At 38.6% G+C, this 25,580-nt stretch overlaps 2 protein-coding genes across 3 annotated transcripts in view; one reads left to right on the forward strand and one right to left on the reverse strand.

The window, feature by feature from the left end:
- The first annotated feature begins 1,714 nt into the window (after positions 1-1,714).
- Positions 1,715-20,860, forward strand: LOC113079634 (angiopoietin-related protein 2-like). Of its 2 annotated transcripts, XM_026251878.1 has the most exons (6): positions 1,715-1,862; positions 2,762-2,852; positions 5,593-6,556; positions 11,238-11,431; positions 13,733-14,003; positions 20,552-20,860. In XM_026251878.1, the coding sequence occupies exons 3-6, from the start codon at positions 5,617-5,619 to the stop codon at positions 20,749-20,751; spliced, it is 1,605 nt and encodes a 534-aa protein (XP_026107663.1). In that variant the 5' UTR covers positions 1,715-1,862; positions 2,762-2,852; positions 5,593-5,616; the 3' UTR covers positions 20,752-20,860. The 2 variants fall into 2 exon arrangements, with proteins under 2 accessions (XP_026107663.1, XP_026107662.1); XM_026251877.1 differs by lacking the exon at positions 2,762-2,852.
- Positions 20,861-24,366: 3,506 nt separating this feature from the next.
- The window catches only part of LOC113079633 (ras-specific guanine nucleotide-releasing factor RalGPS1-like), a 29,318-nt gene continuing 28,104 nt past the window's right edge, over positions 24,367-25,580 (reverse strand). Inside the window, exon 7 of the mRNA XM_026251876.1 lies at positions 24,367-24,561. Coding sequence (XP_026107661.1) covers positions 24,367-24,561 — 195 coding nt within the window. The remainder of the gene's footprint in view (positions 24,562-25,580) is intronic.

Below are 25,580 nucleotides of genomic sequence, written 5' to 3' on the forward strand. Positions count from 1 at the left end.
CAAAAAAGGCAAGAAATACTTTAATAAAGCATGATATATACAGCTTTACAGGAATAAATGATGTTGAAATGCCAAAGGATGACAGCAGCTGCTCTTTGTTACAGTTGTAATGTGACTGCAAAAATGTTATTATTTAAACAAATTTATAGTTCAAATAATTTAAGCTTTGACAAAAACAAAACATTTTATTAAAATGACAAACATCACATTTCAACCTAATAAATTACTGTTATGATATATATATAACCTGGTCTGAATGAATATGCAGATTCACTCTCTGACAGCAGGTGGCGCTTATAGAAAAGCAGAATACAGAGGTTCATCTGAATGCACTATTTCAGACATCATACGGATATAAGATAAAAAACATGCCATCGAATCTTTTCTCAAGTCAGTTCGCAAGAGGTTATTTATTCATAAAACCAAACAAAAACTCCTTGGATTTGCAAAAACGACATGATTGCTTATTTTGAAGTCAGAACAGCTTATGTAAGTGTATAATTGGAAACAAATTTGCAGGTATGAAACTAACCGGGTGACACTTGACATTTCCAGAGACGAGCGATGTCGCTGGGTGCAGCATATTCAAGCAAAGGCTGACACTGAAAAGTTGTGTGAAAAAAGCTAAAAATCACGTAAAGCAACCAATCCCCTTGCGCTACTTGAGTTTCTTCACCACTGGAAGCTGCTCTGATATTGACATGGTCCTACCTCTTGCCTGATCATAACCCTTTTAATTTTTTTTTTTATCTGCCATCTTTCGCTATCTATAGTCGATTGGCTAATATCCAGTGCCCTCTTCTCCCTATCATTATTAGAAACGCCCCTTAATGTTGATTGGCTGCGAGTTTGTTCTGGGACTCGGCCCGATTGTGGTAAAAAGCATTTTTATAAAAATCGCTTTGTGCATCTTTAACCAAACCAGCTTGGTCAAAATTACCCAGCATGTATTCTGTCCAACATTTAACTAGTGCTGGGTTGCCAAATAACCCTAAAATGGTTTTTTTCACCCAGCATTTTTTAGATTGTGACCAAGTTTATCGGCCAGTTTGTAATTTTACATTTCCACCAGTTTGACCCATTCAGATAAAAAAATAGTAGGTTCTCTTTCCAAAAAAAGAGGCATTTTTACGGTTTACTTTTACCAAAGATAAAAGGCTATAAAAGGATTTTTACCCCCTACAGCAATTTTGGCTCCAAAAAGAGATCCTGTCAGTGAATAGATCTTAAAAGAACATTTTTAATAATCATACTTATCACTATAAAGAACCTTTGTCCATTAGAAAAAAGATCCATGGGTGTTAAAGGTTCTTTACGGAACCATTGATGCAAATCGATTGATTTTTAAGAGTGTATCAATTGTGACAACCATTATGTCTGAGCCAGGGGGAGGGGAAAGGGGCGGAGCCAAACAAAACAACACCATTACCACAAACTAGAGAGGGAGAGGGAGAGAGACACAGCAGAGTGTTCCCTGTGTTCAGTGCTGATGGGTGGATGTTAAGGACATCTCTCTCTAAATCAATGTGTCACTCAAAGTGAACAGTTCACAGAGAGCAGTCGGAGGATCCTTTGGGCAGAGACTCCAGCAGGACATGCAGACACACGCTGACCACGGACAGAAACTAAACCGCACTTAAAGAACAGTTTGCAACAGGACACAAAATGAGGACTGTCACCCATCATCCTATGACAGGAGACACGCCGGGGACGGACAAGAAGAAAGAGGGACAGAAAGGACGGGTGGATCTGTGATGACTTTCACTTCAGGGACAACACCATCCAACCTTCCTGGAGAGAGATTGTAAGGATAAAGCAGAGAAAAAGAGAGAAAGAGCCGGGAACATCAGCACACCATCCTGGTAAGAGCCGTTTGATTACAAATGTGATGGATTCAGATGAATCATGTTCTCTGGCTTTCACCTTCATACTAACAATTAGACTGGCAGATATATCATGCAATGAAAGGATTTCAAAATGCATATATTTCCAGGATTTGCAGAATAGCTTTGTAGAAATGTGCATGATTATCCATTATATTTTATTCATTTAAATTTATTTGTCAGAACTGGAATAAATCAAATAAAAGAAGCCTGATTCCAGGTTTTCCGTAGCAGGGAAAACCCATGACTTTTAAAGAACAATTAAATGTATTCATTCAGCTGTTGCTCAGATCAAAAGCAATTTAATTTTGACATTTGTATTAAACATTTTAGAACTAAAGGTAACTACAACAAAATTAGATTTACTAAAGAGACTTTTAGAAAAAACTGTACACTATAAGCCAAGTCATGGGTCAGATTTCCAGGGAATGCATGAACTGATGAAATGTATGCCCCTTGAATGCAAGGTAAGTCGCTTTCTATAGAAGCATTTGTCAAATGCATAAATGTAAATATATAAATGCAGAAAGATGCATAAAACTCTCATCAAAATGGTATACCTGGTACAAATAAAAGCATAAATGAGAAATGTTCAGCATGGCGATGTTGTAATGGTAGCATGCAGATGCAATCACACTTCACTTCATGCATTCAAGTACTTGAGGACTTGAGCTCAGGACAGAACATTTAGTTTCAACAAGAGCTTATGACATTCACTTATGAGATAATCACACACAAAATCAGACCAAAACATGGTTAGCACTTGCTGCATCTATATGGGGAAGTTCTTCTCACAGAACAATGAATGCAAATGATTTCCTGCTGAATTGTCTTTGGTACTTGTTTGTCATTCACCCTTAAAAATAAAGGTTCTTTAGGAATTCCTGGAGCTGGATTTGTGCCCAAAAGACACGCTCTCCGTCTTAAAGACTACATTCGCATCTCCTGAGTGAATAGCAGCACTCGCAGGTCAGAAAAAGAAAGTTACAGTTAATGCATACTGACTGATGACACAGACCCCGATGACATCAGCGGCTCAAGCTATGACATCATCACACTCGAGTTCAAATTCAAATCAGATTTGAAATCCAAGTCAGATTTTGAATTTGGAACAACGACGTAATGCAGCATTCTCATGCGTGACTCTATGGAAGTGATTCTGGCATTGCTCGTTACAGCAAAACAGATCCGTTTGCTGCTTTATGACACCAAAACGCTGTGTCTATATCACAAAACTGAAGAAAAAAAAAGCACAACACAAGTGCAAGAATATAATAAAAATAAGCATTCGAAAGTTGATGTTTCAGTCACTTTGATATTTTTTTTAGTTGGAATATGTTAATTCTGACATGATGTAAAGGGTTAAATATAATGCAAATATATATTTTTACACTAGGGCTGCACGATTAATTGCATGCGATTGTAAAGCCGGTTCTTTGATTAGCAGTAAATATCCATCACCTGCTTTCAAATGGAGCGTAACTTACTACACAGAGCCGTAGTTCTCGGACAAGCTACGCAATATCGCATCATAATCGCAGAGGAATCGATTCGTGGACCCCTATTTTACTCTTAATGTGTTAAAGGTTTATAAAACAACAACAACCATTAATACATTGCAGAGATGCAATACAGGGTTAGAAAAATCCTAATAACCAACAGACAGTGAGCATGTTTCCTAAATCAACGCCAAAACAAATGCACAACAAAAACCCCTCTAATAAAGGTTTAACACGGTTATGTAATTTTTAAAGAATATATGATTCATCATGCATGTTTGTAGCATGAGGTTATGGATCCTTGCTGAGGGTCTTGTGCAATCTTGTTTATATTCTCCTTGATTGGAATACATTTTCCTTTGATGACTCAATGCTATGAATGTTTGTTGGTACATTCAGTCCAAAGCACAAGACACGTGATTCAGACGTTAAAAATAACTAAATGAGAAAACAGGAGTTCAGCATTAGATAGAAGTAGAAAGCAGTGTTAAACTACTGTCCCAACGACACTACAATCCCTGAAATGAGTGGAAAGGAGCTCCTCCTTACTAATGAACACAATAAAAACCATGACCGCTGAGTCTGTTGTTATGGGAGATGCTCTGTGCACACAACATCGTGTCATCGATTTTCCCATCTGTGAATTAGTGCATTCCTGTGCTGGGGTGTAGAGCGATGACTTAGTTATTTAATGACTGGAGAGATTAGGGAAACAAAATCTGACATGAATCACACATTAACATGCACTTATGTAGCAAAAACTTCTTATGAATGCTTTGTAAAGCCTTAGGATTTGATCTGGTGTTCATGTGTCCTTCATAAAGACTCTTCAAAACTCCTCAAATTTGACTTTTAATGCCAGATATTTTGTGTTTTGTGCATCATAAGGGTTTCATCAGACTGATTCAAAACCAGTGAGTCTTGGGCTTTTGGGTCACGCTATCTACCATATGTAATTCTCTCTGCTTATCCGTTAATCGATGACGCAATAAACAGATATAAACTAAAACATTCGGAAACATTTACGTATATAGCAAAACTTGTGTATACAGCAAAAACAGTGTGTGGCCTAGTGGTTTAAGAAAGACTGGAATCAGAAGGGATTTAGCATCAATTCAAATGCAAATCAAATGCAAGGCGCAGTCCAAAAGCTGGCTAATTCTAATGTTTCAGAGTAATTCACTTACAAATGCTTTAACAGGGCAAAACAGACCGGTTCTTTGGAAAATCACCAAAGAACACAATACATGTTTCATTAGCTAATGGCTTTACATTTAATTTAACAAAGGGGCTCAAGTGACGAGGATCTTTTAGGGTCATTCAAACAGGATGGAAACTTGCATTACATCAGTTTTGCTTTTTAATTATCGTTCTACAGTATGAACACATGCATCTGCCTGCTGCATTGCTTCTGAATCAGGCGACTGCTTTAAGATTGCATGGCAAGTCCAGTTGATCCTAAAATCGCATCAAATGCATAAAATAAAATATGTCCAAAAATATGGGTTCAGTAAGGTTTTTTTTTTTTTACAGAAATCCATGGGTCTATTAAGCAAAGATGAGTTAAAATAATAATAATGCTCAAAAACGGCATCTAAAATGTTGCAAAACATGAACATGATAAATTGTGTTTTTTTTTTTTTGTATTTAATAAAATAATTCTGGAACATTTTGTCAGTTTACTCCAAAAATACTAAGCAGTACAACTGTGTTCAACATTTATAATTAGGAAAGTTTTTTGAGCAGCAACTCGGCATATAAAGAATAATTTCTGAAGATCATGTGACACTAAAGCCTGGAGGAATGATGCTGAAAATACAGCTTTGATCACAGGAATAAATTACATTTTAAAATATATTACAAAAGAAATAAATTATTTTTAAATCGTAATACTTTTTCAAATAATTTTTTTTTAAAGATAAATAAATGCATTCTCGGTGAGAAAGAATTAGACTTACAAATAAATAAAATATATTATAGAAAAGTTATAAATTGAAGTTTATAAATCTTTTATCTTATCTTAGTGTTCAATTGATAGAGCACTGCACTATTAAGCGCAAGGTTGGGGGTTCGATTCCCCGGGAACACATGATATGTAAAATTGATAGCCTGAATGCACTGTAAGTCGCTTTGGATAAAAGCGTCTGCTAAATGCATTAATTTAATTTATTTAAATTTTATTTAATTGAATTTATCTTTTCATGTTCCAGCACAAAGACGCATCTCAGACAGCCATGACCGTCATCACTTTGAAGCGCTTTCTTCTGGCCCTGCTGACCATCACCCTGTCCAGACCCGACTCTGCTTCGCTTGGGTTCGCCGAGGAGTTCGAAAGCAGAGACGACATACTCGAAAGCGAGTTCATGTTCGCCAGTCGTCCCAAACGCTCCGCCGACCCTCCCAGCGCCTCGGACCCTGACAAATGCTCCTACACCTTCATCGTTCCTCAGCGCAAAACCACGGGCGCCATCTGCGTGAACTCTAAAGAGCCGGAAGCCCTGCTGGAGAACCGCGTGAACAAGCAGGAGCTGGAGCTGCTGAACGGAGAGCTGCACAAGCAGCGGCGGCAGATCGAGACGCTTCAGCAGCTGGTGGAGGTGGACGGCGGCGTGGTCACCGAGGTCAAGCTGCTTCGCAAGGAGTCGCGCAACATGAACGCCCGGGTCACGCAGCTCTACATGCAGCTGCTGCACGAGATCATCCGCAAGAGAGACAATGCGCTCGAGGTTTCTCAGCTGGAGAACCGCGTGTTGAATCACACGTCAGAGATGCAGCAGTTAACCACACGTTACCGGGATCTAGAGCACAAATACCAGCACCTTGCATCGCTTGCGAGCAATCAAAGCGCGCTTATAGTACAGCTAGAAGAGCAATGCAGGAGAGGAGGCTTTGTTGGTGGAGGTTTTGGTGTTGGTGGAAGTGCAGCTGGTGTTGTACGACAAACTCGACCTTACCAGCCACCTGCAATCCTCCCGCAGCCTCCACAACATCGCCAACCACCTCCACCTCCGGTCCCACATTCCCCCGCCAGGCCTTTCCACCCACCGACCTACACCCGCCACAACAACCAGCTCACCAATGAAATCCAGAGCGACCAAAACATCAAAGCAATGCCACCGACTTTACCAACGGTGCCCCCTGAAACACACAGCTCCTCCACAGATAAACCCTCAGGTGAGTCCACTCCAAGATTAAAGTTTTGTCATAATCACTTACCCCCCATGTCGTTCCAAGTTCGTCTTTGGAACATAATCTAAGATATTTTGTATGAAAACCGGGAGGCTTGTGTCTGTCCCATTAACCTGCCAAGTAAGTTACACTATAAAGGTCCAGAAAAGTGTGAAAGACATCATCAGAACAGTCCATCTGCCATGAGTGGTTCAACCGTAATCTTATGAAGCAACAAGAACACTTTTTGTAAACTAATGATGACATAATAATGAAAATAATGACTATATTCAACAATTTGTCTCCTCGTCTCTTCTCACCTGGTCTCCTATAAGGTGGCTGCTAAGCTAAACCAGCTAAAACCATCTTAATCCAGACAAACAAACCATATAAGTTCTGGTTTAAGTGGGTTTTAATTAGTCTGTTGTGTGCTAAATTAATTGCCAATCAATCAGTATTCTGACTGTCATGCACAATTTGTGATGAAGTCACAAGGATTTATGCTCAAATGGACCCAAACTCCTCTTTGAAACCTTTTCCTTTTCCAAACATTGGAAGGATACTGTATGTTATGAATAATAGAGTTAAGTAAAGAAACATTAAAGAGCTGCCTACATTACTGAAAACATTTCCTTATAAAATCATGACGTAACTCTCCACAGTGTAGGGCCACACACAACAGGATCGGGGTGAGTAATGAGAAACATCTAAACATTACACAGCCAGCCATCTTCATTTTCTTGCACTGTTTTTACAAGGTCAATTGTATTTTGCACACAGAGTATGATAAATATGTATGGCTACGCCTAAATGGTTTGGTTACATCAGTGGTTCCAAAGAAACAGGCTAAAAGTTGAGCGACACAAGCCACACGTGGATTTCCCTGCCGCTGATCGCTCAGAGCTTGGTCTCCGTCCCATTACAACACAATCATTTAACAACACATTTTCTGAACTAAGAGTGCACATTATTCTTGGGAGGAAAACCCTCCAAGACATGAACCAATTTAAAGTCCTTAAATGGGGGATTCCAGAGACTTTTGCAGAGAAATCTTTGGTTTGATGGAAGGGGTCTGTTTAAGTGTTGTTTAATATTCTGCTATATGGGAATTTCTTTGTGGTAACTGATAACTGTTTGCCTCAGATGCTCAAATGTGGCTGTATAAATGAAATGCAGTGTAGGAACATGAATAATGGGGTGATGCAGTTATTATGAATCAGTTCACACTTTTCTGAAATCTCTTTCACATGGTACAGTATATTATGGAAGCTTGTTTCTGCCATCGGATGAAAAAAAAGCTAATTGTTACCTTTTAGATTCAAAGCTAGAACCCTGAGATATAAACTTTCAATTCTGCTGGAATTATGTTGCAATTGTTGCAATTAAGGGGGAAAAAGTCTGAATTGTGAGATAAAAAGTTGCATTTACCTTTATTATTGTTTATTCCGTGATAGAAATAAACCCTGAATCTCCGAATTCATAGAAAAAAAAAATGTAAAATTTATGAGATATAAACTCAGAATCGCAGATTTTTTTTTTTTTTTTTTTTTAATTGTGAGATAAAAAGTTGCAAATAACTTTTACATTTTTTATTTTGTGGTAAAAAAAACAATTTTTATATCAGAATTACGAGATACAAACTTTTGCGAGATTTTGCGAGAAAAAGTCAGAATTGTGAGATAAAAACTCGCAATTAACTTTTTTACATTTTCAGCCCAGCAGAAATAAGCAGTCATCTGTAAACCAATCTTGTCATTTTTATTTTTTTTATAACATACCATTAAATCTCGCTAAGTTAAGTGCTTTGTTTTAACAGATTTATACGCACTTTACTAATAAAAATACTGACTTGCTACTTTATTTATCAGTCTTAGTTACCACATGCAACAGATGAGTTGGCAGTATCTTATGGCGTTTACACCTGCAGGCATAAATCTTAATGCAAAATATACATTACTATTTACTTTTGTTACTTTTGTTTGTTATGTCACTTTGGATAACAGCATCCGCTAATTGCATAAATGTAAAAATGTTGTCATTTACCAGATGCTTTAATCCAATATATTATACTAAAACATCTGAGAATGATAAAACTTCCCAAGTAAATCATTCTGGTGGATCTGGTCTGATGCTCAACTGTGGCACATAAAAACTTGTTTTATTACAGTATTTTTTGTGCAAAAGCTTGCTCTGAAAAGATTTCCTTACGCATAAAAAAGAGCAGAAAAGAATGAATAATCATCTAAAAACTTGCACAGAATACAGAAGGTCCTTTCAGACAGAGATGACTGTGATTTCAGAGCAGACTGTGAAGCTTCGTCTGGAGCTCATAATGCTTGATTATTCAGCAGCAGACAGCGAGAAAACCACTAAACTGAACTGAAATGTCAAAAGCAGCAATCATAGGGAACCAAGACGAATCAGAACAAAAACTGTGACGAATCAAATTCATCTGAGGAGATTCCATTGGATTTTTCTATTACCATTTGGGGGGGAAATCAACAAGCGTGACAAAAGCCGAAGGATAATTTGAGACAGAACTTCAATCAATGTTCTCTGAAAGCAGCAGACCTATGGATGAATGTCTCGCGATGATCTGGTAACTTTGGTATGATATCAACTCAACTTTACTGATGATGTACAGTTGCATGCTCACACATTAAAGGAATAGTTTATCCAATAATGACATTTTACTCACCCTCAGTCCATCCAGTATGAGTTTGTTTCCTTAATGGGAACAGACTTGGAGAAATGTACTGTAACATTTCATCACCTGTTCACCATCCTCTGCAGTAAATGGGTGCCGTCAGAATGAGAGTCCAAACAGCTGATAAAACATCACAATAATCCACACCACTCCAGTCCATCAGTTAACATCTGGAGAAGCGTTAAGTCTTGTGTTAGTAAGAAACAAATCCACCATTCAGACTTTTATAACTTCAAATCTTTGTTTCCAGCAAATATATTCTACATACTGAAAAACACTTTCTCCATTGAAAAAGTCATCTTGTCTAAATCAGGGGAGAAATCTGCACAGATCAAGCACTGTGCAAAACGAATATATGGCTGGATTTTGATGTGAGAGACCAACAGGAGATTATATGGGTCCTAAGGGCACTTCTCCCGGAAGAGCGCACGCTCCTGTATAGCACAGCACTGAGAGCACAACAGACATTCACATTTCTTAAGGATAATGCAGTCAAAACGAAAAAGGGTCATGATCGTGTGTTGGAACCGCAGGCGGCGAGTAAAACTGCTTCAAATATCTCTGTGTTGTTAACTTAGCTATCAGCGCGTAAGCAATGTGATGTTGTCATCAAACTGCACTTTCCACATGTACAGCTAAAAAAAAAAAAAAAAAAAAAAAAAAAAGACGACATAAAGTGGAACTTAGTCAGTATTCAAAACCGCTAAGCAAATATATACAGTTTCAGTACATACCACATAGAGACGTCGTTGCTGATGCTGCTCTTGTTAAATTTCAGCCTCTGGATCTGATTCTGGATCATAAATATACGCTGAATCTGACTGTTAGCCATGGTTTGTTTTGGATGTGTTTTTCCTCACGATAATGTCAGAGCTTCCAGCTCTCAACGCAAAAGCCTACTGGCCCTCGTAATTCTTTAGCTCCGCCCACACGTCACGCCTCCAGTCCGTCGTGTTTTTACAGGAAAAATCTGTACAGACTATCTTTCTCTTATAAATATAATAAAAATAAAGACTTTTTGGAGTTATGAAGGATGCAGTACTACTCTATAGGTACTCAAGATTAACAGGATATTGAGTGAAAACCAGCATTTTACCCCCCCCCCCCCTTTAAGGACTAATATTTTAACCAGAAGCAACAGGTTAGAGTTAAAAACACTTTAATGATGGATTTGTTTTTTTAAAAACATGCAGCTTTTCTCTTCACAAGAAGTTAACTGATGGACTGGAGTTATGTGTATTACTTATGATGTTTTTATCAGCTGTTTGGACTCTCATTCTGACGGCACCCATTCACTTTAGAGGATCCTGTCTGAGAACAGAGGTATGATTTGCCTGTTGGACTGAAGCTTGTTCGCTAACTCAGACTCATTTACAGAGACGGTGAAGGCATGATTGGATCAGTCAGTAGCCGAGCCAGCGTGTTCATTTTCTACATGATTTTCCATCTCCTTACGCCAGTTTTTAGGTTGCCCAAAAAGGTGTGGAGAACATGCAGTCATAATGAAAACAGAATTGCCTCAAATGTGATTCTGGGAACTTGTGAGCCCAGATGAGAAAACAACATGTCCTCTACAATGGTTGCATAAGTGCATGGCATAATAGTATGAGGTCAGTGAGGACAAAAATTGCATGACTATTTTACAACACCTAATAATTACACCTTATAAACCAATCCAAATCCAATAGTTGAAACACAGCTGGGATGCATCAAACTCAACCGACAGAACCAGACAAAAGAACAAGCTCTTGGAGGTCCTGGCCAGTCATTGCTCATCAATAAGTGACTCTCTTTCACAATCCTTTTCTCTTAGAAACGCAAACCTAATCAGCTGTCCACAAAGACAGCTGGATCCATGGCTAGCGATATATAATCTAAAGCAGCTATGAACCACATCTGATTTGATTTTGACATTAAATTCAGAGATGCTTTAGAGAAAACCATGACTTAAATATTGCATGTGTGTGCTTTCCAAAACAGGGCCGTTCAAAGACTGTTTACAGGCTCTAGAGGAAGGACAAGCCAAAAGCGGCATGTTTCTGGTGAAGCCGGAGAACACCAACAAACTGATGCAGGTCTGGTGTGACCAGAGACACGACCCCGGCGGCTGGACCGTCATACAGCGACGCATGGACGGATCGGTCAACTTCTTCCGAAACTGGGAGACGTACAAGGTCAGAAAGAAGTTTACTTTCAGATTTTAGGGGATTAAATAGCTTTAACGTGTGAAGTTGCATGATGTTTTTAAACAAACATTCTGGGTTCAGTATCTCGAAGTCAAGTCACAATTATTAATATAATGCTTTTAATTAAAAAAAGATTGTTTCAAATGATTAAACTGGATAAGAACAGTGCTAATGTTGGAAAGTTAATCAATTATGAAACTAATTTTAGCTTTAAAGCAACAGGTGCCGTTATTCAGCTCAATTTAGTTCAATGTTTATTCAAGTGCAAAGGTTGTAAAAATTAATTCGTTTTGAAATCATATTTACTGTAATTCAACTATAAAGAAGCTTTGCAAAAGGAAGGTAGTGTCATGATTTTACTAGTTTTGCTAAATTTCCGAACTGTTGTGTTTTTCTGAGCAACACACTTTACTAAATTAATCTGCAGTTTTTAACGACGAACTGTAGAACTGAAGTGACATTCATAACAAGATGATTCGTTGAATCATTACATAATGCACTTGTATTGTTTTGCAATTTGTGATTTCTTCAAAATAGTGTTAAATATTGTCTTGTCTTGTTCTTGTGAACCCGAAAATTGTTAATCGTCTCATCTTGTGAGCTAAGTGTATCGTCACACCCCTAGTGTTAGTCTATGGGGAAATATATCATGCTAATTAAAATTTTATCATAATGAGGTCATGCAAACATGATCACTCAGCACTGATAAAACTGAATGCAATGCTTCAGATCTCCATCGCTGGATAACAGCAGAAATCGCACTCCATTAGTCAGAGTTCATTAAAGTAATGAGACACATTGTTCTGAAACCCTGCCGTTCGTGCATGGAGAGACTTCCATGACGAAATGTCTTAGCCAGTCAGTCTCACAGCAAACTGTGGCTTTTTGCGATTTCTGAAATCATCCGAAACATCACTTTGAAACGTCAGATGAATTTGGTTATGCAAGATGGGCAAGGTTTTCAAACAAGGGCCAAGGCTTTTCCACAAAAACTCTGTCTGACAGAAACACTGTTGACGTCACCAGTGCCCAGAACTGAAATCAGGAGCAGAAGAGCCAATGTGAAGGGAACGTCCTAATAACTAGATCCACTCGGCTGCTCTGGAAACATTTTAAAAAGCACTAAAATGACACTGAATGAAATCATTTATTATATAATGTCATTTTATTTATTTTTTTATAGTTTTTTATATGCAAACTATTTATACCATAATATATATATAAAATTGCATCCAAAGTTAAGACAGAGATTTTTTACATTGTCTCCATTTTTTTGCATGAAAAAACTAACAGTATTTAGGTTTGGAATGACTTATGGTTTAAAGAAAATACAATTTTGTCATTATTTCCTTTCACCCACCAGTAACACAACAGCAGTCTGGAGTTAAAGTCTTAGCTGGTGATTTATCACATGCATTAGTAAGCTCTGTTCCTGTTTCCTCACGATATACTAGGTGTACATGTTAAGCTGGCACGCCTGTGACATAATGGGTGATTTCTGTCCGCCATCAGCTAGATACATGCAGTATGTTCTCAGGTGTTTAATGATACAGTGATCAGATCTGCTTGTTTTAAATGAATAATGACTCCTAATGCTAACACGGCTAAATACAAACACGTGTACGATGTTGCCGGAGTTCTTTTAAATTTGATTGTCTGGCAGGATTCAAGATCTGACAAAGAGTGTTTAAAACAAGAATGAGCACGACCAGTTCTGAATAAAATTATAAAAACTATTGCATACATTTTATCATAGTTAAGCTTTAGTATATATATATATATATATATATATATATATATATATATATATATATTTTTTTTTACTTAAAATATTTATTAAACTATGTTAAATTCACAATATAATATAATACATAATATAGGGAAAAAGTAGTTTAATTAAATTGATATAAAATCATTTATATAACACACATACATATAAATAAGCTACTTTTCCTAGATTATGTATTACATTACATTTTAAAACATTTATGTATTGCAACAGAAAATAGTAGCAAATCAGCCATGTTGATTTTATGTTGTAAATATAAATATGTCTTATGTCATTAATAAATAAATACAAAAACAAGAGGAAAGTGATGTAGAATTATAGTTAATGATGCAACATCATAACCTGTAATGTAAAAAAAAAGATTTTAAAGATCATTCCTTGTAGCTGGCATCATGTGTTAGAGGATATTTACATATATTAATAAATCCTTTTTTTATTATCATTATTTTGAGCTGGAACTGTTTGTTTAACAATCTGTTTCTTTGTCGTTTCTATCTTAGCAAGGATTTGGGAACATCGATGGTGAATACTGGCTTGGTTTGGAGAACATCTACTGGCTGACCAGCCAGGGCAACTACAAGCTGCTGGTGACGCTGGAGGACTGGTCCGGCAGGAAGACGTTCGCAGAATACGCCAGTTTCCGGGTGGAGCCGGAGGCAGATTTCTACAGGCTGCGGGTGGGCCGTTACCATGGCAACGCCGGGGATTCCCTCACCTGGCACAATGGGAAACAGTTCACCACCCTGGACAGAGATCACGACGTGTACACAGGTATCAGACCAGCACTGACGGAGCACCACAACCAGCTGCAATAAGGGCTTTAACATTTGCAGAAACGAGCTCGCATTATTGAACTTCCAGCTCCTATCGTCCCAAAATCTTTTTAACAACGTAGTTAGCTTAGATTAAAATTTCTAATTAAATTAAAAGCATAAAAAATGGTTACATGACATAAAATAAATGTGGGGATAAAAAATAAAAAATAAAAAAGAATCCCACACACCCACTCTGACGTCCCGATCTGAATCAAATGATTTGTAATGCGAAATCTGATTGGAGCGCTTCGAAACATTTTGCGACGCAATGGTTTAACTGATATTCAGAGTTTCAAAAAGCTTGCTGTGTTCTTTGGTCTCTTTCTCTATATAATGTGTTGTCTGAATAACAGTGGACATTAAATCATTACAATTAATATGCCTAACTTTGGCTTACAATGTTTTTATTAAACTGAGAACACACTAAATACAGTTTCAGTCGTATTAAAAGTAGGGCTGTCAAATGATTAAAATTTTTAATCAAATTAATCTGAATTTTCAGTGGATTAATCATGATTAATCACTATTTGCAATTACACCTGAATCCTAACCATTTTTTTTTTCTGAAATGCATACCAAAAGATAAATAAGAGGACACAGATACATCATTTTCATGTATTGATTCATCAATATGTGGTTCTTTTTGTCTCATTTTCAAAAGTTTAACATTTACTTAATCAAATTTACCTGAGCACTATATCAAACCATGCCATTTAACTACAGATAATGTAAGAGTTTTAGGTGAACCAGTGGTTAAATATAGCCACATATCTATGAAATTATGCATAGAGAAACTCGAAAGAATGAACTCAGAAACACAAACATGCGCCCTCTGCACTCTGGGCACTCTTGTTTTTGGGAGGTGTTCATTTGCTCTGCCACAATACTTTAGGATCGATATTTTCACGTTCTGAAGGCTTCAAGTGCCAGTAAAACCAAGTAAAAATGCATATGCTTTTCCAAACAGCTGTAATTTTCGCTGCTTTGCATGTAGGCGTTCTGCGCATTTGCAGTGTGAAACACAGGACGCTATAACAGGAAAAAGCTCCAGCGTATCAACTACTAAAGTCGTCTCTGTTTATCGAGCTTGGCATGAATGTATTTGAGAGTAAATGGGGTAAAACCTTAAGCTTCTTCTGTGTTTTCGTCGTGGCGCTCGCCGCTGTTTTTTACTATCTTGAGAATTCAGAGATCGACGAGACTTTCCTGACCTGAATAATTTGTCACACTGCGCATGCGTGAAATGCGTTAAAAAATTTGACGTAATTAACGACAAAAAACTAATTAACGTCGTTAACGCGCTATTTTTGACAGCCCTAATTAAAAGCATTTAAAAAATAAAATAAAAAAACATCCCCCCCTCTGTTTTTTCCACAAATTTCACTTTCACAAAACTTTCAATGAAAAATTAAAATCTCAAATAAAAACCGATAGAAAATAATAATTGAAAACCGGTATCTGATTGAAAATAATGAAACTATAACAGCGTCTGCTGAGTAACACCCCACTTGTGTTTTTTGTGTCTTGAAAAAGGCCATTGCTAAGTTCATTATGTTTATAATCGCACTACAGAAATTATTTCAACCCAAGCTTTCAAATTTTAAATAAAGATTGTTGTCAAAAACTTAATTGTGTTGCCGCTGAAGTCATGTGACTGTGGTGTAGTTTGTTTATAGCCTACGTTTAGCTATTTACTTTTGCCGATTATTTACTGTAGGCTTCAAAACATGCATGAATCATAATTTTGTTGGTCAAAACCTTATTTTCTGCATTATTTCAAAATCTAATGAAAAGTCCCATATGGTTTTTGTCGACGGAACTACTGCGGGAAAAAAAAAAAACTACACAAAAACTAAAAGTGATGCAGAAACAATTAAACAGAGCTAATTTCACAAAGAAACGACAAGCAATACTGAATAAAAAGGAACATTTTAAAATATAATTTTCTTGTAAGATGTACTCCAATAAACTGACAATTGTTACAGTGTATCAGTTCACGAGTTCACACTTACATATAATTAACTGAATATTATAATGCGTATTTGGCGTGCTGTCCGGGGAAGGGGCTCCGAGCTCGGGAATGGCCCGAACCTAGAGTACCCCCCCGTATATGAAAGTGTAAAGTGAACTCTAGTGGAGGAGAAGGGGTGGAGGGGGGATGCTGATAAACCGTCAATAGAGACAGGTAGGCTGATTCAGCTGTATTTATACCCTAAGGTTGATTATCTTGAGTGGTTCCACCTGTGCTAATTAGGTTAAGTATCTGACGTGCTTCTCCCGAACCTTGTTATGAAACTACATTTCACGAGTTCACACTTACATATAATTAACTGAATATTATAATGCGTATTTGGCGTGCTGTCCGGGGAAGGGGCTCCGAGCTCGGGAATGGCCCGAACCTAGAGTACCCCCCAAAAAGCTAAAGAGCAGGAGGACAGCCGGCCGAACTAAAGACCCCCCCAAATGAGTGCCACGTTTGGCGGGCTGGCATCTCGAGAAAGGGTCTGAATGTTTGTCCAGTGGGCCTGTGATGGCGGCTCACTGTACCTGGACTGACGGGCCCTGCTGGCCTGCAGCGGGGAGCAATTGTAATTTGGAGCGACTGATCAGGCGAGTTGTGCCTTTCTCCGCTGTGAGACCATTGCTCGCTGGACCGAAAGAGAAAACAGGAAAGAGAGAAAATGAAAGCTTGACCGGGAGATTTTCTCACACTGCGTCCGTTGTGAGACCAAATGCTCGCTGGACGAAAGAGAAAACGTAAGTGCTCTACCGGGAAAGTTCTCACTGCGTCCGCTGTGAGACCAAATGCTCGCTGGACAGAAAGAGAAAACAGGAAAGAGGGAAATGAGAGCTTGACCGGGAGATTTTCTCACACTGCGTCCGCTGTGAGACCCAATGCTCGCTGGACGAAAGAGAAAACGTAAGTGCTCTACCGGGAAAGTTCTCACTGCGTCCGCTGTGAGACCAAATGCTCGCTGGACGAAAGAGAAAACGTAAGTGCTCTACCGGGAAAGTTCTCACTGCGTCCGCTGTGAGACCAAATGCTCGCTGGACTGAAAGAGAAAACAGGAAAGAGGAAAATGAGAGCTTGACCGGGAGATTTTCTCACACTGCATCCGTTGTGAGACCCAATGCTCGCTGGACGAAAGAGAAAACGTAAGTGCTCTACCGGGAAAGTTCTCACTGCGTCCGCTGTGAGACCAAATGCTCGCTGGACAGAAAGAGAAAACAGGAAAGAGGGAAAATGAGAGCTTGACCGGGAGATTTTCTCACACTGCGTCCGCTGTGAGACCCAATACTCACTGGACGAAAGAGAAAACGTAAGTGCTCTACCGGGAAAGTTCTCGGTGCGTCCGCTGTGAGACCAAATGCTCGCTGGACAGAAAGAGAAAACAGGAAAGAGGGAAAATGAGAGCTTGACCGGGAGATTTTCTCACACTGCGTCCGCTGTGAGACCCAATACTCACTGGACGAAAGAGAAAACGTAAGTGCTCTACCGGGAAAGTTCTCACTGCGTCCGCTGTGAGACCAAATGCTCGCTGGACAGAAAGAGAAAACAGGAAAGAGGGAAATGAGAGCTTGACCGGGAGATTTTCTCACACTGCGTCCGTTGTGAGACCCAATGCTCGCTGGACGAAAGAGAAAACGTAAGTGCTCTACCGGGAAAGTTCTCGGTGCGTCCGCTGTGAGACCAAATGCTCGCTGGACAGAAAGAGAAAACAGGAAAAAGAGATAATGAGAGCTTGACCGGGAGATTTTCTCACACTGCGTCCGCTGTGAGACCCAATACTCACTGGACGGAAGAGAAAACGTAAGTGCTCTACCGGGAAAGTTCTCACTGCGTCCGCTGTGAGACCAAATGCTCGCTGGACAGAAAGAGAAAACAGGAAAGAGGGAAATGAGAGCTTGACCGGGAGATTTTCTCACACTGCGTCCGTTGTGAGACCCAATGCTCGCTGGACGAAAGAGAAAACGTAAGTGCTCTACCGGGAAAGTTCTCGCTGCGTCCGCTGTGAGACCAAATGCTCGCTGGACAGAAAGAGAAAACAGGAAAAAGAGATAATGAGAGCTTGACCGGGAGATTTTCTCACACTGCGTCCGCTGTGAGACCCAATTCTCGCTGGACAGAAAGAGAAAATGGGAAAGAGGGAAATGAAAGTTTGACCGGGAGATTTCTCACACTGTGTCCACTGAGAGACCCAATGCTCACTGGACAAAAGAGAAAACGTAAGAGCTCTACTAGAACAATTCTCGCTGCAAGACCAAATGCGGGAGATGCAGACGAGGCTCATGCAGGAGTGGACACTGTTGCGGCAGCGGGGAGATACAAAAAAGGCTCCTGCGGGAGCAGACACTGCTGCGGCAGTGGGGAGATACGGAAAAAGCTCCTGCGTGAGCAGATACTGCAGTGAGGAGGTACAGGAAAGGTTCCTGCGGGAGCAGACACTGCTGCGGCATTGGGGAGATATGGGAAAGGCTCCTGCGGGAGCTGCGGCAGTGAGGAGGTACAGGAAAGGCTACTTGCTTTTGGCTGCTGTAGATATTGGCTGCGGGAAGAGTAAAAAGGGTTAGTAACATTTGATGGGGCAAGTAAAAAATGAATGGGTAGCCTACTGTGTTACCAGCTTAGCAATTGGTTGCCTGATTTGACAATTCCTCAAGCATTGTCCACATTATTATGTTACTGTTGAAAAAGCATATTTTCCTCTCATTTGGCCTCCGGGCTCTTAGGCGGTCTCCCGGGCGGATACGTTTGGAAGGCTGTTTTCATGTTGTTGTATGGACTGTGGAAAAAAGGGTTTTGGAAACGATGAAGCATGTTTAGTCTTGCAAGACATTGTACCCGAGGACATGATTATAGCAGTAACGTACCAGTCACCCCCCATTTTGCATGGAGACAGAAATTACATACCCAAAATAAAAATGTTTCTGCTCATGATTCTTTCTGACTAGATACATTATCGACGTTTGTCCATGAGCTGACACTTCAACGTTTTACCGTTCAGGAATAGGAATCGTATTCCTGATAGAATTTACTAAATAACTGTCACTGAAAATATGTTTTATCGAAATATTGGTCAAATATCGAAGCCAGAGTCTTTAGACTTTCAATTGATGCACGGTTTATCCATATCAAGTCAGAGTGAAGTTTAACGTGCTGTGGAAGTGAAACAATAATAAACTGGGGCCGTCGGCGATGCTTGCAAGAGAATGGGTTAATAGCAGTTATGTGCTATTCGCTTCTAAGTGGTTTCTAAAGATATTTACTTGCCTGTTTTTCATATTACGGTCCTGAAAAGGCAACGTTAATTTTACTCCCACTTGCTGTCCTGTGTCAAAACACGAGGGCAGATGCGTTTTACATGAATTTTGAGTGATCACTAAATAAGTCCCTAAATAATTTGGTCCTGCCAGAAATTTTTTTTTTTTTTTTTTTTTTTTTAACTTCTCATGGAACATTATTGTATCATTTCAGTGAGGTTTAAACGTGCTCGGTAAGGCAAATGTAATGTCTTGGACATTTCAGTGTGGATGGAGACTGGAAATAATGCCTTTGTTCATGGTTAAATGTGGCATTATCATCTGACGGATCTACGTTTGTATCTGTAGTCCAAATCTATGCGCACTCCACACTCCAGATCAGCAGGTGGCGGTAATGCATCTTTACGCTGGTTTGCCAAAACCACCACAAAACACTAGTAGAAGATGGAACTGCATCATGACGTCATTTAACAAACTTTAGCCGCGAACCTACTTTTAGATGCAACATTTTGGATGCCAACTGCCGTAAAATCCAATGAACCAGCTTTTAGAGTTTTCGCCTGAAAATGTGTTGGTTAACATCGCGCGGTCAAACTGCAACTCGGCCGGAACGCCGGTGTGAAAGGCTGAGTCGCGACGGGAAGTGAGAGCCTTGTTGCCGTGAGAACTTGGGTGCGGCCCAGGCTGGTTGGATTCCAGCTCGAGGAGAGCTCGGTCTCGGGCGGCATGATCATTGTGTCGAGCGAGCGAGCTCGGAGCTTGCACGGTCTATTGGCCACGACTTGTGGCTTGACGAGGAGAGCAGCTGTCGCGATGACGCTTAATGCTGCTCAATGGTCGTGTTTGACTGGGTAGGAAAGATCGCGGGTCCGGCAAAAGCAGCAGGTCTTATAAATCCCCGGTGAAGCTCTCTTCGTTGGTACGAAAATGGGTCCGTGGTAAGGTGACAGACGAAGCGAACCGGCATGCTGATAAACCGTCAATAGAGACAGGTAGGCTGATTCAGCTGTATTTATACCCTAAGGTTGATTATCTTGAGTGGTTCCACCTGTGCTAATTAGGTTAAGTATCTGACGTGCTTCTCCCGAACCTTGTTATGAAACTACATATAATTTATTAAAGTGCAAGGTGATGTTAACTGTTGTGTTGCCTTACAAAAAAACATCACGCAGTGCTCCAAATAGAATCAGTGTGTAATGAATCATGTTCACGAACTCAAAAACCTCATTTCCTCTCATACAGGAAACTGTGCTCACTATCAAAAGGGAGGTTGGTGGTACAACGCCTGCGCCCACTCCAACCTGAACGGCGTGTGGTACCGCGGTGGACATTACCGCAGCCGATACCAGGATGGAGTTTACTGGGCCGAGTTCCGCGGAGGATCGTATTCTCTGAAGAAGGTCACTATGATGATCCGGCCCAATCCCAACACTTTCCATTAGAACATCATGTGAAGGAAAACGCAAGTCTAATGCGTTAACGCTAAAAACATTGTAAGAAGTGCAATTATTTTTGTTAATTATTGATTGTTTACTTTGTTTAGGAGTCTTATGATTTCATAATATGTGACCCTGGAGCACAAAACCAATCTTAAGTCGCTGGTGTATATTTGTAGCAATACCCGAAAATACATTGCATGGGTCAAAATGATAAATTTTTCTTTCATGCCATTATGCAGTGCTAAGAACTTTTTTTTAAATTTTGACAAATTTAATTAAAAAAAAAAATTGTTTTTGTTTTTTTGCACACTCAGATTTTCAAATAGTTGTATGTTAGTCGAATACTATCCTATCCTAATAAATAATAAATCCAAATACTATCCTATCCTTACTTATTCAGCTTTTAGATGATGTATACATTTCAATAAAAAAAAAAAGACTGGTTTTGTGGCCCAGGGTCACACATGCAATGACTTCATGAAGGAGACATAACTCATGTCTTCTTGGGATTCTTCCGAATGGTGTCCAGGCATTGTGGACACTGAAGACTAAGTGAAAATACTAGAAAAACTACAGTCAGACAAACCTGGCAACTCAGGTTCCACATGACAAGCTGATTAGCATCGAGTGTGTCCTTAAAATGGGGATAGAGTCGACCTGATCTTAACAGGCATCCGGTCACTTATTCTCGCTGTAAGAAGTCGAACCATGATAAACTGTTGTTCTGAGTACTTTATTGCTATAAAACATGACCTGTTATGTACCAATGGATGCATATAGATTCTCATTTGATCTGGTATAGCATTGATTTCCAATACAGGGAACGCTGCAATTGGACATCTTAAAGGTATTTCTAATGCAAAAATTTAAATTCTGTTTAGAGATAAATTTAGCCTAGTCAGTGTGAATGCATCCGTTTACTAGATCAAACATTAATGAGATGTGAACTGGTTAAATGAAAACATTTAATGACCGATGCAAAGCCTCTGAAAACTTCAATGACTAGACTACATTTAGTAGCACAAATGAGATGCTTCCTTTTCATTTAGTTTGTTTTAGCATTGACTTTCAATAAAGGGTACATTGCAATTGTGCCTTGAAGTGGACTACATAGGATACATTTCTGTCAACATTTAGAGGTACATCTAGTCTTTGTTTATGCATCTATTTGTAATTTAAAAGACATGGATCGGTTAAACGAACCACAAATGCAAGGCCTTTGCAAAAGTCACAAATGCAAAACATGTCTGTCTTGTGTATTATTGTCTACACTCTGTCAGATTTCACTTCTTTAGACTGAGTGCTGTTTTGAAACCATTTGTATATAGAAAATATGAGTGAGTGTCTTTGTAATGCAAATTATGATTGTGTTGTGTACTTACAGAATTCTCCAATAAATTATGTACTGTACAGCTATTATGTTCTTCTGAGATCAACTGCGAAAAACATACACAAGTCTTGCTTTATTAACACAAAAGACGGATAGAAAGGCTGAGCTCGAACCTCAATATTGTTACTTGATCAAGCAACTAAAGGCTCTAAAGGGCCCTACGGGAGACTAAGTTTGTCCTGAGTGACAAAGAACAGACCCAAACCTTTTCTGCTCAAAAATTAATTATTTTAGATCACAAATGGTGTTATTAACATTCGTTTCCAAATGAGGAAAACCTTGTAAATGGCTGGAAAACACATTAAAGTCAAGAATGAAATGAAATTGGCATGTGTAAGCCATTTACTTCTGTAATGTAGAGCATTTCCAATTGAAACAGGATATTGTTGAGGAAAAGTGGAATGGTGGAATTGATTTTATTAATCAGATATGAACTGAATTGTAAAAAAGCACAGGTGTTCAGAGAGAAAGTCCTTAGAATAACATGCATTGTTCAATCAAGATCACTTAAAAATGAACATTTGTGTGGATTATTGTGATGTTTTTATCAGCTGTTTGGACTCTCATTCTGACGGCACCCATTCACTTCAGAGCATCCATTGCTAAGCAAGTGATGCAATGCTACATTTCTCCAAATCTGATAAAGAAACAAGATCATCTACATCTTGGATGGCCTGAAGGTGAGTAAATCTTAAACAATCTCAAGTGAACCGTTTTTGGCCAGAATAAACTAGAGAATGTATAACACTTTATGCTTAGTCAATGGTTTGGGTGCATGACACTACAAATTTCATGTCCAGACAACATGTGATCCCAACAACAAAACTGCAAGAAAATGAGTACAGTCTCTCCAAGAAATCCTGTAACAGCACCTGTAACATGTCTATAAATCAAATCCAGAGTACCAGAAATAATCATTTAATGTGTAGCACTCCATCTTCACCCAATGTGAGTTAAATCAGAACAGCGGCTGTAAATGACTAAGTGCTTAGGAATATGAGTATTGTTGAGTCTCCAGACTTACTGAGAATCTGTGAGATAATAAAGAACCGTGCATCTGTGATCTGATAGAGTTCAGAGCACAGATAATGGGGTTCAATACACATTAGAGAGAGAGTACATGGGAAAACACTGAAAAATGCCTAAAATAACAAAAACAAAACACAAATCTGAATAGCATGTTTCATATTCAAACACTGAGAGCACTTGTTATCTACACGTGCATCAGGCATGCTATCATGTTTTAGAAACTCTGTAAGATGACCAAACATGCCATGATGTTCTCTAAAACAAATATAAGAAACCACAAGGCTGAGGATGTCCACATATTTCATGGAAAGATCCAATTAATTACAAACATTTGGCCCCACGAAACATGAACAGAACAAGTTGCGCTGATGTTGCGCTGATTTGAATGTGACATTTTATATCAGAATGTTTTCATGATTTAGTTAGAAGTTCAATTTGTTTATATATTCATACATATAATGTATAATATGTATAATATTGTTTAAATGTCCAGATGAGATACGTTACATGTATAAATATAAACATATACAGCCATAGAAAGTCAATTTCATGCTTTTATGGATCTCTAAAAAAGATTAAATGTACCATAATCCAATGAAATACTATTGATATTTAAACTACCGTTAAAAAGTTTTACAAGAGTATTTTTTAAAGAAATTAATACTTGTATTCATCAAGGACACATTCAGTTTATAATATCACAAATATAATTCAAGAAAAAAAATTCAAAGACAAAAAATGCATCACGGTTTTCTGCAAAAATATGTTTTCAACAATAATAATAAATCAGAAACGGTTCTTGAGCATCAAATCAACATATTATTATGATTTCTGAAGATCATGCGACACTGAAGACTGCAGTAATGATGCTAAAAAATATTCAGCTTTGACCTTTACATTTTACAATATATTAAAAAAGGAGATGATTATTTTAATTTCTAATAATATTTCAAGATATTACTGTTTTTAAAGTGTTTTCCCCTCAAATAAATGCAATCTTTCTAAGCAGAAGAGACTTCCAAAAGCCTAAAAATCTTTGAAACCCCAAACTTTTAAACGATAGTATTGTATATTTCAAATACAAATGTGAATCCACACGGCTACTTCTGAATGGCTGACATTGGAGAAAGATTTGAGATGAGATATTTAGAGAATCTCTTTGGTGAGTTGGGAAATGTTAAAAAGACCATTCTTCCGGTTCATTGCCCCACTGGCAGGTGAAGTAAAGCATGTTTGGGGAGAAAGCAGACACCCAGATGAGGACTCACCCAGGTAGGGATGCATGGCACCATCTTGAGGGAGCGGATGTACTCTCTCATCCTGGCGTAGTTCTCCTCTTTGGAGGTCAGGTAGTCCAGCTTCTCAAACGTGGCCTTGTCCTTCCGACTGATAAGCTGAAGAAAAACAGGAGAGTTACGGCACTCTGTTATTTTTTCATCTGAATTCATGCAGAAGCTACTTTAAAAACATAGCTTAACAACATACAAGCTGCACAGAAATAAACACACAAAAAATGCAACCGAAGTAAACACCAATCATCCATTCTGTCTACATTTTTAGTGAACACTGACTTCTTTTTAGAGTCTGCATTGAAGGTTCATGCTCATTTACACTGATTAAATGGAAAAAGTGGCAGAGGACTGCAGGTTACCAATGATTTAACCCTCTTTTTATTATAAAAATCAGGGAACTTGGTTTGTGCAAGTGAATTGCCATTGGGTTCCATGCAATTCACCAAACATCAACGCAGAAAAACATGAAAGAATCATGTAAAAACAACAACAGAAAAACTATTGTAGGTTTACAAAGACAAAAATATATCTGATGCATAAAACTTGCAAGACATATCCTCTTTTCCTTTGTGTTATGGATAGATTTGACATATATTTTTCTTTTTTTTTATTCAAAATGAACTGCACAGTGAAATTCAAACAGATGAAGAAACAGTGAATTATCTCTTTGGATAATTCAGAAGACAAGTCTTCAATTTCAAGTACTTTGGGTTTCATAAGCTGTCATGTGATTCATTTTTTATATTTTGCAAGCTACAATAAAAGGTTTTGAGTTTTTTTTTTTTTTTTACCAGACTCATCTTCAAAGCGTTGATTTGACCTCTAACATAATTGATTTAAGCTAAATCTGTAGTCTTTCCAAAGCAAATTTGTGTTTAAACCACAGTACATGCACGTTCATGACCCTAAATGAGAAAGTCACAAAAATACAAGAAGCAACAAATAGTTCAACCAGCATCTCAAGCAGCTTAAAAATCAAATGCGGGTCAAACGGACCTGAATGAACATTTCCAGTCACACAGAGTGAATAAACACAGCTGGTGGATCGTAAAAATGGACCTTCTCAATGCGCCGAGCAATGCAAACAAACATCTTTTAGCAGCCCGTCCCGAGTGAACGAA

Source organism: Carassius auratus, unplaced genomic scaffold, assembly GCF_003368295.1.
Source record: "Carassius auratus strain Wakin unplaced genomic scaffold, ASM336829v1 scaf_tig00028853, whole genome shotgun sequence".
Lineage (NCBI taxonomy): Eukaryota > Metazoa > Chordata > Actinopteri > Cypriniformes > Cyprinidae > Carassius > Carassius auratus.

What these genes read in the sequence shown, in the direction of transcription:
- LOC113079634 (XM_026251878.1), top strand. Translation starts at nt 5,617, where the DNA reads ATGACCGTCATCACTTTGAAGCGCTTTCTTCTGGCCCTGCTGACCATC. An exon ending in GAAACTGGGAGACGTACAAG is followed by an intron (nt 11,432 to 13,732) that starts GTCAGAAAGAAG and finishes TTTCTATCTTAG; the next exon opens with CAAGGATTTGGGAACATCGA. An exon ending in AGATCACGACGTGTACACAG is followed by an intron (nt 14,004 to 20,551) that starts GTATCAGACCAG and finishes CCTCTCATACAG; the next exon opens with GAAACTGTGCTCACTATCAA.